Genomic DNA, 16,223 nt, shown 5'->3' on the forward strand with positions numbered 1-16,223 from the left:
TGAAACCCCATCATTAAATTAATAAGTTCTCGAGAAAGGCAGAAATGTGATGGAATAAAAATGACCAGAGAGGGAAGGCTCTGAAAATGGCATGTTAGAGTCAAATAATATGACTTGGTATCATTGTATAAGATGGTATACTTATAAAATTGTTGTTTAGAGAAAATGTGATACTCAGGCATCTTGTGCTAGCTATGCCATGAATGCTGTATGTGACCTTGGGAGCTAAGAGAGAGCTGTCTGCGGTGCACCATATGTATAAAACAGGAGATAAGAGAGCTGAGGGAGAATGAAAAATAAATCCTGAACAGAAACAAGCAGAGATAAGAGGCGGAAAGAAAATGCTGGTCCTCTGGAGGCCTGGCTATATTTAAACAGTCTAGTATCCTTCTGTAACTGAAAGAACAAAGTCACTCCCTCCAAAAGGGATAGAAGACAAGGACAATTGAGCAAGGACTAAGAGAAGATGGTAGTTTCAAGTTTGGGGCTGTTTTTGGCTAAGGGAACAACCATTTCAAGGTATGAGGTGGAGGAAATCCCATTGCACACATGTGGTAAGCCCTAGGGGGAAAAGAGATGTGCTAAATAAATTTGGTTGCCAAATAAATATTTGTTAAATCAATGGGAGGAGAGTGTCCAAGGGTGGCTTTAGGAATCTGAGTCCTCTAAAAAATACATGCAGAATTTGGGGTGTGTAGTTTTGTTGTATTTCTCTGCAAAAGAAGGTTCATAGCTGCTAGCAGAGTTTTTAAATGGTCTAACATGAAATGACTAAGAATCATTGTTTCACAGCAACTGAAATTGCTAACATACTAACCATTCAATAAAGATAAAGGGACAATGTTGATGAAAGGTCCTTCAAGGCAGATACGAACATGGAAGTTGAGAAACATCTAGAAGAATGAAAGCCAGGAATCTAGAGGAAGGAAGGCCAAGCCATGAGAAAGGTGATCAACCTCTCTCAGGTGTCAGGACACAGACAGATGGTGCAAGCTGTTGAAAAGGCATCATTGCAGAGTTTGACCTTGTGGTACCTCCGGGTAGAAAAAGGGAAGAAACTAAGTGTTTTTGTTTCTTTAATAGTATCAAATGAAGCAGCTATGAGATAGGTGCATGCGCTGAATATAAATTACTTAATTGGTGAACTGTAAGCTATTCTTTAAAAAAGCTGAGGCAGCTGCACATCCCTGTAATAATGGGAGACAAATAACCTTGTATTTATTAAAGAACAAAAGTAACCATATCCACAAAAAATCCACACATTATATTTTCAAAAGAGGATACAAAAATAGCCATCAAAATGGCCTCTCTCTGTTTGAGAATTTATGTTCACCACTCAATGGATAATTAATCCTCACAATCAACTCATTATATGTTTTTTCAAAGAATGAAAAGAAACAGCATGATTTTTTAGAACAGAAAAAAATCCTATAAAAATGAAATGATTCATTTTCATACGGTCTTTAAACAACTCTTTGAAAACTTAAACATTTTTGACAAGAAAGAAAGAGAGAAAGGGGAGAAGGAAGGAGGGAAGGAAGGAAGGGGAAAAAGAGAAAAAGAAATTCCAGCAGCTCTTGGTACTGAAGGAAGTAAGAAGCCTGTGCATTTCACAATCCTAGCAAAAGCTGTAGGTCTTTGAGTCCAAGAGAAGTAAAATGAGCACAATAGAAGCCAAACGGTTTGACACTGCTCCTGTCTGCTGCTTCTAGAACTCCTGTTGATCTCCTTTTTATTAGTTCAGGCTCTATCTACAATTTCACTTAGGGAAAAAAGGGTCCATTTCACCCATAAGTCTTAATATCTTTGGACTGGGATGGGTCAGATGCTAAGTCTAGGATTGGATGCTTCCATGCAGGGCAACTCTACAAGCCCTCAAGACCGATGGCTTCTAGTTTCTTTAGCTCTGGTGCCTACCAAGTCTTTCCTCCATATTTCTTATATCTCAAATGACCTGTCTGCCCTCTCAGATGACAGTCTGTCATGGATAACTGCCACTCCTCTGTTAAGACTGAGTTGTTTTTGTTCTGTTTTGTTTCGTTTTGAAGTATAGTTAACATGCAATGTTATATTTGTTTCAGGTATACACCACAGTGATTTAACAATTTTGCACATTCCTCAGTGCTCACCACGATAAGTATAGTTACCATCTGTCACCAAACAACTTTATTACAATATTATTGACCATATTCCCCACACTGTACTTCTCATTCTCCATGACTTATTTATTGTATGACTGGCAGTTTGTACTTCTTAATCCCCTTTATTTATTTCACCCATCCTGATAGCCCCCTCTCCTCTGGCAACCATCAGTTTGTTCTCTGTTTAAGAGTGGTTTGCGGGGGGAGGGGGGGGGCTGGGTGGCTCAGTCATTGGGCGTCTTCCTTTGGCTCAGGGCGTGATCCCAGGTCCCTGGGATCGAGCCGCACATCAGGCCTCTCCGCTGGGAGACTGCTTCTTCATCTCCCACTCCCCCTGCTTGTGTTCCCTCTCTCACTGGCTGTCTGTCAAATAAATAAATAAAATCTTTAAAAAAAAAAAAAAAGAGTGGTTTGCAGGGCACCTGGGTGACTCAGTCCTTAAGAGTCTGCCTTCAGCTCAGGGCGTGATCCTGGTGTTCTGGGATCGAGCCCCACATCAGGCTCCTCCTCTGGAAGCCTGCTTCTTCCTCTCCTACTCCCCCTGATTGTGTTACCTCTCTCGCTGGCTGTCTCCCTCTCTGTCAAATAAATAAATAAAATCTTTAAAAATATAAATAAGAGTGGTTTGCTTGTTTGTATGCTCAACATCATTCACCAGCCAGGAAATGCAAATCAAAACCACAATGAGATATCACCTCACACCCATCAGAATGGGTCACATCAAAAAGACAAGAAATAATGTGTTTGTGAGGATGTGGAGAAAAGGGAATCCTGGTACACTGCTGATGGGAATGTAAATTGATGCAGCCACTGTGGAAAACAATATGGAAGACTGAACTTTGACACTACCTTCTTGAAAGAATCCATCCTGATTTCCTAGCTCCCGCTGCCCCACATGTCACATGACAGGGGTATGTGGTTTTTGTGTCCCCCATGCTCCAGGCCCTGAGCTCCTCGAGGAGAATCCCAAGTATCTCACTAATCTTACTGAAATGAACTGAAAACTCACTAAAACAATGTCCCAGTGTGTCCTTCTTGTGACAGACCAGGTATTCCTCGTGGCAAAACTGTTGGTCACTGAAGAAGAAAGTTGTAGAATGGTTTCCACATGTTGTTCTGGCTTTTTAAAAGCTACCTAAAAGATCCAATGTGAAGGTATAAGGAAAATCAGATTTTACTTCTGGGTGGTAAATTGACACAAACCTTCAAAATTAACTGAAGTGAAGAAAATCATTATCTTTGTACACCAGATGTCACATAAGGATGAGGGAATATATTCTGGAATATGAAGATACTATGTGTGAATCAAAACTAGTTAAAGAGCACCTTCTGAATTATCATTTTATTATATCACATAGTAGTTAACTGAAAAAAAAAAATATGTGATCTTAGATCTAGAAGGATCCCAAGGACTTTTTAGTGAAACATCCTCACTTTATAGGTGAGAGAACAAAAACTAATCTAAAGTCATCCAAGATTGCACAGCTCAATTTGTCTGAACAGAGAGAAGGAACCTGGGCCTCCTGACACCACCTCTCCACCCCCCCCCCATTACTTTCTGGGTTTTCTTAGTTTTACACTATCCTATGTAGCCCTTTTCTATGTCCCAAATATTTTTAACTATCACAAAATTTGTACAGGGTACAGCATGTATTAGCTATTTTAGACCTCTTCTTCTCTAAGAATCCTCAGTGCTCCCCATTCCTGCCCACACAGATGATGGCTAATGACCCTGGGGTGAGGGGCTCCTGTCCGGGCTGCAGCTGAAGTCTGTTGAGCTGCCAGCTGGGAGACAGAGGAGTTTACTCACTTGCTTATTACAGTCATACTTGTGATTTGGATTACATAATTTAATTAAATGTTACATAAAATAATGAAGCCTTTGTGTAAAAGAGGAGAGTACTTACTCCTGTGAAAACCAAATTCAGTGTTTTGGGAAAGGTTGTCAAAAGGAGAGTCAAACATCTATGCCAACTCGTTGCATGTCACGTAACTATGAACTGCAGGGGAATGATGGAAACATGTACAAGGAATCTGCATTCATACCATCACTTCCCTGGAAAATTCCTATTCTCCCTTCCAAACAAACTTACACACACACAAAAGATACAGCCTAGGCACGAGCTTGAGAATTCTAATCAGCAGATCTGTTTCAAAGCAGCAATGACAAAAGCAGAACACAGACTTTCACCCCCCCTTGCTGCCCCAAAGCGCAAGTTACAGGACTTAATGTGCACTTAATGTGAGCTTAGAATACCTAAGACATGCATATGTGTTATTTTTATGATTATTTTATGATTTTCTGTTTTGGCCAATTCTTAAGCTGTCCTAATTATCTAAAATATGGAGTTTTTAATGTTCCAAGGCAGTATTTATTTTGTTGATTTAATGATATGCTCTACTTGTTTCCAAATTGGACTCGAGTGGTTTAGAAACAAACTTAAAACTACACTTACAAAATAACACAAAAAGGAAAAGAAGTAACAAGTAACTGGAGAGAGTAAAGAAATAACTCTAAATCAGCATATTTAAAACCATACAACCCTCTTTAGTAAAATCAGCTCCTGACAAACTGTAATCTACAGATTTGAAGACGGAGGCTATAAACACAACTCCAACCTCTCTATTTTGTGCTCATGGTTGAATGAGTCTGTGGTTGCTGCTTTACAAATTCACTACGAATGCCATGGCAAAATCAGACACCTGACAGCCTAAGAGGAAAGTAACGTAGCTTGGCTTCCTGGCCTCCCCCACCCCACTCATGCTGGTCAGTCCTGCTTCTCCTCAGACAGAGGCTACGCATCAGGCTGCAACAAGTTCCCACAGTTAAAGCATTGCCCAAAGCAAGGATAAAGACGCCTTGTTGAGGTTTCAGAAGACTCAGTGTTAACATCCCAAATGTATTAAGGGAGCACACAGAAAGCCAGGCACGTGAACACTCAATGTGCAGTGTATGGGCCACTGTCCATCTCAGAGGCTAGTCATGCCTTGCTCTGGCCACTGGGAGGACGTGTCCTGCCGCAGAGGGCCCGTATCTATATTCCAGCTAATGCTGTGTGTGGCAATGACAAGCAGCCTGCTGTATCACACATGAGAGCCAGAGAATTCAGGAGGACTTTGTGAGGGGACAAAGGACGCATTTCTGCTACTCTATAATTGGTGGTGATTTACAAGTTAGCTGCAAATTGAGAAGTGGGACCCAATGAGTTGCAAAGCAAGACTTGCCCCGAGGTTTATTCAATGTAGAAAATGTGCTTACAGGAAACATTTAAAATAATGACAGCGTTGCACAGACTGCCAAAAGCCTACCTACACTGTCTTCTTGCTTCACCTGGATTATTCCAGAAACCATGGAATTCCTTGCTGTTAGCTTCTCCTTCTCCCAGGACACCTTGTGCAGGTTAGCATTTCACAGAAAAGTCTCTCCTCAAGTCAATCTCCTGCCTTAAACACAGGACGAAGATCAAACTCCCTTGCATGGCATGCAAGGCCCTTTAAAACTTCCCCTTGTCACATTTCTACGCCCTCCTGCCATGCAGCCCAACACCTTTCTGCTTCCTTCCCTCTCCCTGGGATACTGCCTGCTGTTCCCACTTCATTCAACTTACCACACTCAGAAAATTCCAAGAGCAGATCAAATGGCATCTTTTATCAGTAGCTTGCTGTGACTCTTACGTACCTTCCATTTCCCATAACATTCAATTCCCATAACATTCAATTTCCATCTCTATGACAGCCCTTTCTGCACAGATTACAACCTACTCCCTGCCTTCCCTGCATGCTGTCTGGCTCTCCAGAATGCTATTTCCTTCATCTCGGGTCTGAGTGCCTAGCGTGGGCTGGATCAGAGCATATGTGCAATCTAATAATGATGCTGACAACCAAAATGATAATGTTATAACAAATCTATCCACAGGTAACACTTATTGATTACCTGTGATGCACCAGAACTGAACCAGGTATTTGATACATTCTATATAATTTCATCTTTGAACAACTCTGAGAAGGAGGCAGTGTCTTCTCATTTTATAGCTATTCTGAGATTTAAAACTGTTTAAGGGGCGCCTGGGTGGCACAGCGGTTAAGCGTCTGCCTTCAGCTCAGGGCGTGATCCCAGCGTTATGGGATCGAGCCCCGCATCAGGCTCCTCTGCTAGGAGCCTGCTTCTTGCTCTCCCACTCCCCCTGCTGTGTTTCTCTCTCGCTGGCTCTCTCTATCTCTGTCAAATAAATAAATAAAATCTTTAAAAAAAAATAAAAAAATAAAACTGTTTAAATACTTTTTACAAGCTCTCAGCTCTAATAGGTGGTAGAATAGAGATTTAAACAGGTCTCTATGAATTCAAAGTCAATGTTCTTGCAAATTCAATCTGCACGATACTCTGGTTTGTTCTACATATATTATACATTTTCTTAGTCTAATAGTCTACATAAGTATGAAACAAATTCTAGTGGCATAAAAACATTCATACCCTTCATTTTACCAAAAAAAGGGCCTAATGTTGACAATTAGCTCCATAATTTGCAATTTTAAGCTTCTCTGAAAGATTTCACTTTAATATACCATAAGCTATTAGTAAACATGTTAGTCTTCTATATTTAGCCAACTACAGACAAAACTTCTTAATAAAACATTTCTTTAATTTTTTAAAAAATATTTTGGAGGGTGAAGGGTGGTGAGCATGAAGAGCAAGTAGAGCTGTTTGCTGAAAATATCTCATACTTAAGTAAGTAACTTTTAACATAAGTTAAAAGGAAATTTGAATCTCACTTATAGAGAACATAATATTAATACTTTACTGAAAAGCACTAATGATGTAGTGAATAAGCCTCGACTTACATTCTGATGATATATTTAGAATTATTTTTTCTTTTGACAAAAACTAATGTCTGTTTTCATTTCACTACTTTGCTCTGCCTAGGAAAGGCAATGTGGTAGACCATTTTATTACAAGGCTTTACATTCGAATTTGTGACCTTATCATACCAATAAAAAGGTCTTGATTGGATTGCCACAAAGCAGAAATGCATGAGATGTGCCGACCTCTCCTAGTTGAGATGTACTAGCAAGGATGCAGCAATATTTACATTTACAAAGGAAGTGGGTGGACGAAAGGGTTTACTGCTTAGTCTCTAGAAAGTCTTCCTTTAATATTTGACTTCTCCCACAATAACAATTATTAAAAGTTCTGCAATAACAGCCCCAGGCAACCACATCCATCCACGAAAAATGTCTAACCCTTCTCAGTCTCCCAAGAAATATATAAATCTAAGCGACATTTGCACACTTACTTTTTCAGTTTTTGTCGAATCTCTGAATCTTTAATCTCGTTTTGAAGATCCTCAAAATTTTCAACAGAAGTCAAATTACAGAAAACTCTGAAGTCAGTGTACGGAGGGATCCCGTGGTCTCGCCCCCTTTGAATATTAATGGCGGCCAAATCCAGGGCCACAGAGTGGGCGGTGGAGAACAGCTTTTCGGTCAGCTCTAAACTGAGCAGTTGGGAGGGCACCCGCAATTTAGCGGCCACACCAAATAGCCCACGAAGGAGTGGATCTATCCCACCTTCCTCAATTATTCTGGAGGGTGAAAAGAAAGCTTTATGGAGTGGAAGGTGGCCTTCGGGGATTTCTCCGAAGGTGTCATTCAGTCGATAAAGAATAGGATTGATTAACGTGTGGCCAAATCTGAAGGCTGCAGTAGCAAAAGAGTTAATGATCCCTGCATTCACGTTGGGGTTGTAGCCCTGGTAATTCTGCAGCATCTTCATGCCAGGTTCCCCCAGAATCTTGGGCAGCCAGTGGCTGTAGGTGATGTGCTGTAGCTGAGCACCCACGATCTTCCTGGCTTCGTGATAAAGGGTGTCTCCGTCCCAGTGGGGGTTCAGGGCAGACAGCTCTGTGGCGACCCTATTGTGTTCCCGAAACCACAAGGTGTGCATGGCTGTGAGGGCCAGCTGCTCGTTGGCCCTGTGGTCCCCTGCCAGGAAACAGGGGCTGCGGCTGCCCTGCTCCGACCTTGTGCACTCGGTGGGTGGGCCCGCAGAAAAGGGCAGTAAGGGCTTTCCGGATGGGACCCACAGCAAGCCTGTCCTCAGGAGTCCCCGGGGCTCTGAGTAGTCTCGGAGAATTTGGGATTCCCGCTCCGAGCTCCCATAGACATTAGAGGCATCTATATAGGCTGTGAGCTGGTTAATCTGTTCTCTTGCATAGACTGAATTCATCACCAAGGAGGTCATGCCGCTGCCACACACGGGGCTGGAGCGCGCAAAGAACATACACGGTGCTCGGATCCCTCGGGGGTCAGTGTCAGGAATGATGATGGGGAAGCAAGGAGGATCATTCGTACACACGGAGCTACAAGACTGCCCATCAGAGAAGCGAGATGTGCTCAAAGCAGGCACTGTGTGGTCCAGATCGTGGTCTAAAAATTGGCCCCACTGCATGAGCATGTGTGTGTATTGATGGTCAGGGGTGACCGTGGCTGTGGCCGCCATCTCCGTGGAGACCAGCCTGGGCGGTGGGAGGGAATACCCGCCTGACAGGGCATGAAGGCCGACCCCACGCGGCAAGTTGAAGCCGTTCTCGTAGGCAGGCTTCAGGATGCGCTCAAAGGCGGTCAGGGATGCACCCCACATGGGGTGCTGTAGGTTGTTGCACGTTCCATCCTGGGCTCGGTATTTCTGATGGAAACACATGTCAGAGCAGTTGGGCACCTGCCTGTGGGCTGTACATCCAGATAAATTGGCGATGAGGCTGAGGTAGTGTGGGGACACCAAGTCATTGTAGCGGAATTCTGAAACCCAGAGCAGGGAAGACAATGAAGAGAGTTGTCCCTGAGATGGAGTGACTGGGGGGACCTCAAGCCCAGGTGTCCTAGGGAAGGGCCACTCTAGGCCGGCAGAAATCTTTCCTACATCCAGCAACATTTCATTAGGACACAACCGAAAGTTCTAATTAAAATGGGGGCAGGGGGCCTTAGTGATGCCTCTCTTATGAGCAATGACTAACTGTTCAAACTAACAGAAAAGGAGACATGTCCCAGTTCCTATCAAACTCCTAGTTCTGTGACTTTACCAATATAATGTTGGTAAGGATTTGCTAAGTCCTCATCACAAGATTGTATCTTTTTTTTTTTTCCATTTCAGAATTCTTTCTTTCAGGCTTTATGTTCCTAGAAGACAGGGTCTAAGATGCGCTAGTGTGGATGGTGTGTATATTAACCTGCATGATAGTTGATATGAAGGGATTAAGCAGTAACTTTCAAACTACCACAAGCTGTCATTCCCCAGGGAATGTGCAATACAACCTGGAGGTGTTTTGGAGCCACTCTTTTAACACAGCTTAAAACTGCAGCATAATCCTAAATCTGCAAAGACTATTCACTAAGTCCTGCTTGCTAAGAGTTATTATCCCTACTTAATCATCAGAAACTGGCTAATGATACCAGGACCATTTGTCCTTTATCTGTGTAAGCTGGTCTCTGGCTGGACCCTGAGATATCTTAATCTTGGATAGATACAATAATCTTCCTGTATATAAAGACATGGTTCCTGGGTCCACTTTTAGGGCAAACTGATCCTGGAGGGGGAAAAAAAAGTCCTTTAATTTTACAAATAATAAAAGAGAGGTAGAACAACATAATGTTTTTTTTTTCCTTGAGAAAATTTCGTTAAAGTTCTTGAATATTTTAGTTGAGAATATATACTCAGTTTGGTAATGAACATCATGAACAATGGATATATATTTTAGCAAAGTTAAATCTCTGTAGATATTGATTGCTTATTCTCTAGTTATGAATTTAGACTGTTATTCTTGAAAATTATTATTCCAATAGATATGTGTGAGAAGAGAACTCAAAGGCCCTTTGTCCTGACCTGGAGCTGAGGAATGTTGTAGAACTGGGCTTTTTGCAGACCTGACCACAGCTAACTGATCCCTAGTAAGACTCGGAATTAAACAGCCAGAAATTTGATTCAAGTGGTAATATGGACTATATGGAAATTCCACTTGGATATTTTAGTTAAGGAAACTCTGAAACCCAAGACATAATGGATCGTGGGGAGTATTAAATAGAACTTTTTGAGTAATTTTATGGGGCACCTAAGGGGTGAGCCATGCACAGAAAAGGCTTTGTGTGCCATATCATGATTTATTTTCTGAAGGGGAGTAAAGAAAGGGTAAACCTCTAGAAGTTGCTGTTGTGCTCACAGAACAAAGAGTGTATAGCAAAGGATTGCATTTTTACTTCACTTTAAAGAAAAAAACTTAGAAAATCTAAAAGATTTCTATATCATTCTCATTTGACATTTACTAAATAAACGCCTGGTTTTGGAAAAAATACATGAGAACTTCAGTATAGCAACAACAACAAAAAAGATTAGGAGAGATACATATGTTATAGGTAGAGGAAGGAATTCAAATAAATTAACTGAATGATTTAGGTGATTGTTATTGGAATAACAAGGAGAGGAACATTACCCTGGGAATAAACCTTTTTTCATAGGAAGGAGTAATATCTTTTGGATTCAAAAAGTAAGTTCGCCTAAAATGGGCCCCCTAGATTTACTAGACATATATAGCTGATAGAAGTTGACAGGTTTGAATATATCTGTATCATCCTTTCTTTTGAATTACAGTTCGTACGAGAAGCATCTGCATTCATTTGGTAAAGTGGTAAATTAATTTCTACATCACATGGTGTTTTGGAGATTAAAAGCTGAGGGGTGATCAGTTTTGCTACTGCCAGTAGGCTGAGAATAGGATGCCTCCCAGAAGCTGACCTCTGCCCTCCAAATCAACAGTGAGCCTCTGCTTCACGTGTTCCTGGATCAGCAGAAGTGTGTGCTCAAAAATCTCCCCAGCTCTTGCTGTCTCCACGGTAAAGGGGTCATGCGGATAACGAAACCGAGCCAGCAGATCACTGGGGGTGCGAGGTTTTCTGCAAATGACAAAAGACATGACTGTTCACAAGGCAAAACTTCAGAATCCATGAATCTCACTGTGCATTTAAGAATACATTTCCCAAACAATCAAGAACAAGAAAAGCTTCACCACCAGAAAATAAGTTTCACAGGGGGAGCTGAGAGTTCTTTTCCTATGTTGTTAATGAGTGAATCCCAAATGCCAGTGACAGTGCTGAACTTAAAAGATATATTTTTAATGAATCAACAATTTAAAGAACAGCTTTCTCTAAAAGGCAACATCTATGGTGAAAGTCATAAACTTGTGAGTTCCGACCATAGATTCTAGGGGGCTCATTAAACCCTCTGAAACAGTGTGCAAAACACTGTTTTGGGGTGTTGGCACTGTCTGTCTTCTCTTTCCTCAAATGTAACAGCCTGGAAATTCCCACTCACCTTTAAAACTCTGCTCAGGCATTGCTTTTCCCATAAAGTTTCCCTGGTAACTCTGACGAGCTACCACATTCTCAATTACTCTGTACACTCACTCACATACATCTATTACATACACAACAAGATGTACTCAAATTGTTGACATATTGTCTCTTCTACCACAGAAAGACTGTGTCAGGGATGAAATGGTGCCTTATTCATCTTTATATTCCATGTACCAAGCCTACCAACCAGCACCCAGTAATGGTTTATACGCATTGGAGAATTGAACTAAATAAGTTAAAAGAATATTAGTCACTGAGAATGTGAAACTGTTTTAGAGATTTTGGCTGTCTAAGGCATGTCTGGTCCTCTACATCTGAAATCATTATAACTTTATATCATAGAACAATAGTAATGATATTAATAGCTCACTTTAATTAGGCCCTTTCTATGTGACACTGTTGAGGCACTTCATCTGTACTAACATTCAATCATTCCAGCAGATACGTCCATGAAACAGAGCCTATTGTTATCCCCATTTTACAGGTAAGAAGTGTGAGGTACTAAGATGCTTAGTTACTTGCCCAAGGTCACCCAGATAGAAAGTGATGAAGTGAGGAATCACAATAAGAATATAAATAAGCTGTATGGCTCTAGAACACAAGTCCATGATCAGCAAGCCATGCTGTTTGTCGGTATGCAGGGAACAGAGCTTTGCTTGATTATGGCATTATAAGGTATCCTTTTAGATCAACAGCTGCAAAGACTGAGTATATACTTTATTTGGCTTTAAAGACAACAATCATGTTTTTCTTTTCAACAATCTAAACAATCATGTTTAATACATTCAGGTGATGCAAAGCATCCCACGTATCTCCATCAGGACTGATGGGGACTCTATGGAACATGAAAGCTTCACTACTCTAAAGATGTTCTGATTTAGATTAAAAGAGCCAAAATACCACGTATCCTAAACAAAACTTTCACCTGTGAACTATCAGTTTATGACCAGATGTGTTCAACTTGACAATCACTCTCAATTCCTGGGTTGGCAGGAGCACTGGGTCTGACACTGGTGGATGCTGACCTAACAGAGCCTGATACCTATTGTGGAACCATAAAGAGTGGGTCTGTGATGTAAATTTATGCCATTTAGATTCCGTGGGGAACAAGTTTCATTATGAGACTGAGCTGGCAATGGTGGCTAGCCCAGAGGGTGATAACATGCACACAGACTGAAGAAAACACCCGCTTTTGGCAATCTTATGCACTATGCCTGCTGTGATTTATGAAGATTATAAAAACCAAGTAGAACTGAAGTGAAAACAATTTTGTAATCAAAATAAAATAAATTCTTACTGTGAAAACAAATGTCTTCGTGTGGAGTTAATTGCACTGTCAACCCTCTGTAGAGCATCAAGAATGGATGATTCAACAAAGTCATCGCCAGCTTGTCTACCCTGTATTGCTTTGAAAATCAATTCCATGATTAAAAGTATCAAACAGACCTTGAAGTTAGGAATGATCTCATATAAATGGCATTACAAAAACTCTCAAGACAATAAAAATGTTATACAGTGTCCACATGATACTGTCCATTGCAGAAGAGTAGGTAATTATCCCGAAGCAAAGCTTCCAGCAACAATAACAGCATTATTTAGGGAACTAAAGCATTCCAAAAATCTAGTAAAGCTATGTGAAATATTTCCTTTTTTACAACACTGACTCATATGGAATTCAACTGTGTTAGTAATTTGTCATCTTCAGAAAGGTATGAAATGCCTATCTCTTCAGCCACCTTGCTTTAATGTTAAACATTAAAATGAAGTAAATATTATCACATCCCTATGGAGATTTCTTAAAGCAAAAATTGAACTCTGAGTAAGATTTCAGTGAAAAATAATTCATGTTGTTTCTATAGCTCTTCGGTGTGTGAGAATCCTATCAAGTTGAATATTATAGACAAAGAAAACTTTTCATTTAGAGTCGATAATCTTCAACATATTAAATCTTCTCCAGATGATGGTTTGAGAAGTTTAAGGTAAAGGAAAAAAATGCTAATAAAAATGATCATGGATATTAAAAACTCATATAAGAAAAATAAGCATATCCATATTATTTAGTTCATTTTTGAAAATATTAAAAGTATAATGAGAATTTATATGACATAATTAAAGCAATTACTTCTTAGCACTGTTGAATATTGTACACAAGAGTAAGTATAGCCCCAAAAATTGAATTTGAAAATAATATCATTAAGGAGATATTAAAAAATAGAAAATTTAAATAAAAATAGGAAGGTGTGTGGATTACATATTATCACTCATATATCAATAATATATAATACAATATAATATTAAAATATTATATATGTATATAAGTATATATATGTTTATTTATTTTGCAATAGATGAATGCAAATAGCATTCCACACCTGGTTGTTATAAAAAAAATTCCTTTATATTATGACAATGTATACATACTAGATTGGTTCATCGTTCTAAAAAGATCACCAACATAAAAATGTCAAGAAAAAATACCAGTGATACAGTATTATAAGAAAACCAGTAAAATCAGGTCTCTGCTGAAAGATATTCTTGATAAACTAGATTATAGGCAGTAGTTATGAGTTAGAGGCTATACTGTCAATTCAATTCAGTCCTTATCATGACCACAATATTAAAGTTCCAGATGGTCAGTTTTACCTTTTACACTTCAAAAATCACATTGGATTAACTACACATTAACTGATGATAATTGAAAGAAAACAAAGATAAACTGATTAATCTGATTACATGAAGTTAATAATTTCCATTCAAGGAAAGACATAAAAAAAGTAAAAAGTCATAGACAAATAACATAATAGGTAACATATCTGTAATTTCTAAATCTGACACAGAATTAATATTCTATTTCATTCAAGGAATTCCTGTAATGCATTAAGAAAACATACATACAGGCAAGTTAAAAAAGAGGAAACCCCAAAAGTTATTAAGTATATGACAGATGTTGAAAACCACTTAAAACCTCAGAAATAAAATTTAAAATATCAATGAACTGCCATTTTATGCTTATTGTATAAAAATAAAAAAGCTGATAACTGCCAAGTTTTGGCAGGGGTGAGTAGACACAGGTAGGCTGGTAAGAATGTAGAATTGATGCTCCTATTTCCAAGATTTTGTATAGGGATATGTATATTTTTTTATTTTGTTTTTACTTAGTGAAGTGACATACGTGCACACCCCACACACAACAATCTGATTCCCACATATACATCTAGAGAAATTCTCATGCAAGTCCGTAAGGGGTATAAATGAGAATGTTCATTGCAACTTTGTATGGAAGGAATTAGGGAAAATTGTCAGCAATGGAAGTGTGGGTGAGAAAAATGTGGTGGATGTACAGTATGAAATATCATGCAGCAGTTAGAATTGGCTGGATGAACACATTCCTGGATGCTAAAAAAGAGTGCTTTATGTTAAAATTAGAAAGCTGAAAGAGAACCATAAAATGATTTAATTAAATATATAATAAATGCATTATAGTTACATAACATAGTGAGCATGGTGGGAGTGGCGTATTGTCTTATAAGGGGATGGATTAATTAATCAACCAATTAAGCAATCAGTCAATATAACTGCAATGAGTATGAGAAAACCTGATATTTTCATATACCTAACATGATATACCTTGTGATAGTTCAAAAATAAGTCAGTAGGAATGAGCCTACTGCATTTGTTACTTTTACTTGGAAATAAAGGAACTGAGATCAATCAAATCAATCTGTGCTGGCCTGTAGGCTCACAAGATGTTAGCCTTCTCTCTATTGTTCCCCTTTTAGTCCTTCGCTTGTGAAACTCAAGTGTAGAGAGTGGCATCAATGACGCGTTCTTACTCATGACAATTACTGTCATTGGACCCCTGCACCTGTGTACATAATAGGCGATCAAAGGTCTATCGAAGGTTGTGTGTAGGACTGAGTGATCACACAGCAGACAATGCAGGCAAACTCGAAAGGCTGTTCACTGTGGCAGACAGAACTTGGAAGGGATATTTAAATTTTGGGAAAGCATCAATTAACATGTTCATCTGAATTTTATTTGTTTGATAATTTTGCTTTTATTCTGTTTATAAAATAGTTTTGCTATCATGGTTGTATAATATTTATAAGTATAAGGAATTTTACAACAGCTATTCTTCACCTTTTGACTCATTCATAACGTGGAAATAGTAAGACTTATTCAACATACAGCTGAGCCAAACATATAGTTGGGCCAAATATGATTATTAAATAAAAAAGACATGCAAAATCCTTTGAAAACAACATGTCACAATGCAAATATAAGGTGCCTTTTAGTGATTATTAAGTTCTAAACCCCTAAGTAATCCATATCCTCACATAATTATTGATTACTACCATGTTTTCCTGTCATTTGTTCAACTTGACCTTCTTTTTCTCTTTGTAAATAAGAAACCAACAAGTGTGGAGATGTGAAAAGGAAAGGAAAATAACAAGAAAGGTAGCATAATATGTAAACATTGTTTGAAATAATTAAATTTTGATGTGCACAAATAGAAAACACATAAAAATTGTTTGTTCACAGATTATTAAAAGTACATTAAATATGTAGTATGTTCACACAGAAAATATTGTGGTAACGAGAACTCTTTCTCACTTATGTCGTTTCAATTATGAATTTTTTAAGGTTTTATAGTTTTATGGTAAAATAAAACTAACCTTATTA

General features: G+C 39.0%; 1 protein-coding gene across 1 annotated transcript in view; it reads right to left on the reverse strand.

Annotated features, from left to right (window-relative positions):
* PXDNL (peroxidasin like) overlaps positions 1-16,223 on the reverse strand; it is a 450,345-nt gene that overhangs the window by 63,148 nt on the left and 370,974 nt on the right. The window contains exons 15-17 of the mRNA XM_040625808.1: positions 12,838-12,946; positions 10,924-11,081; positions 7,433-8,936 (exon numbers count right to left, since the gene is read on the reverse strand). Coding sequence (XP_040481742.1) covers positions 7,433-8,936; positions 10,924-11,081; positions 12,838-12,946 — 1,771 coding nt within the window. The remainder of the gene's footprint in view (positions 1-7,432; positions 8,937-10,923; positions 11,082-12,837; positions 12,947-16,223) is intronic.

This window comes from Ursus maritimus, unplaced genomic scaffold (assembly GCF_017311325.1).
Source record: "Ursus maritimus isolate PB19 unplaced genomic scaffold, ASM1731132v1 scaffold_9, whole genome shotgun sequence".
NCBI lineage: Eukaryota > Metazoa > Chordata > Mammalia > Carnivora > Ursidae > Ursus > Ursus maritimus.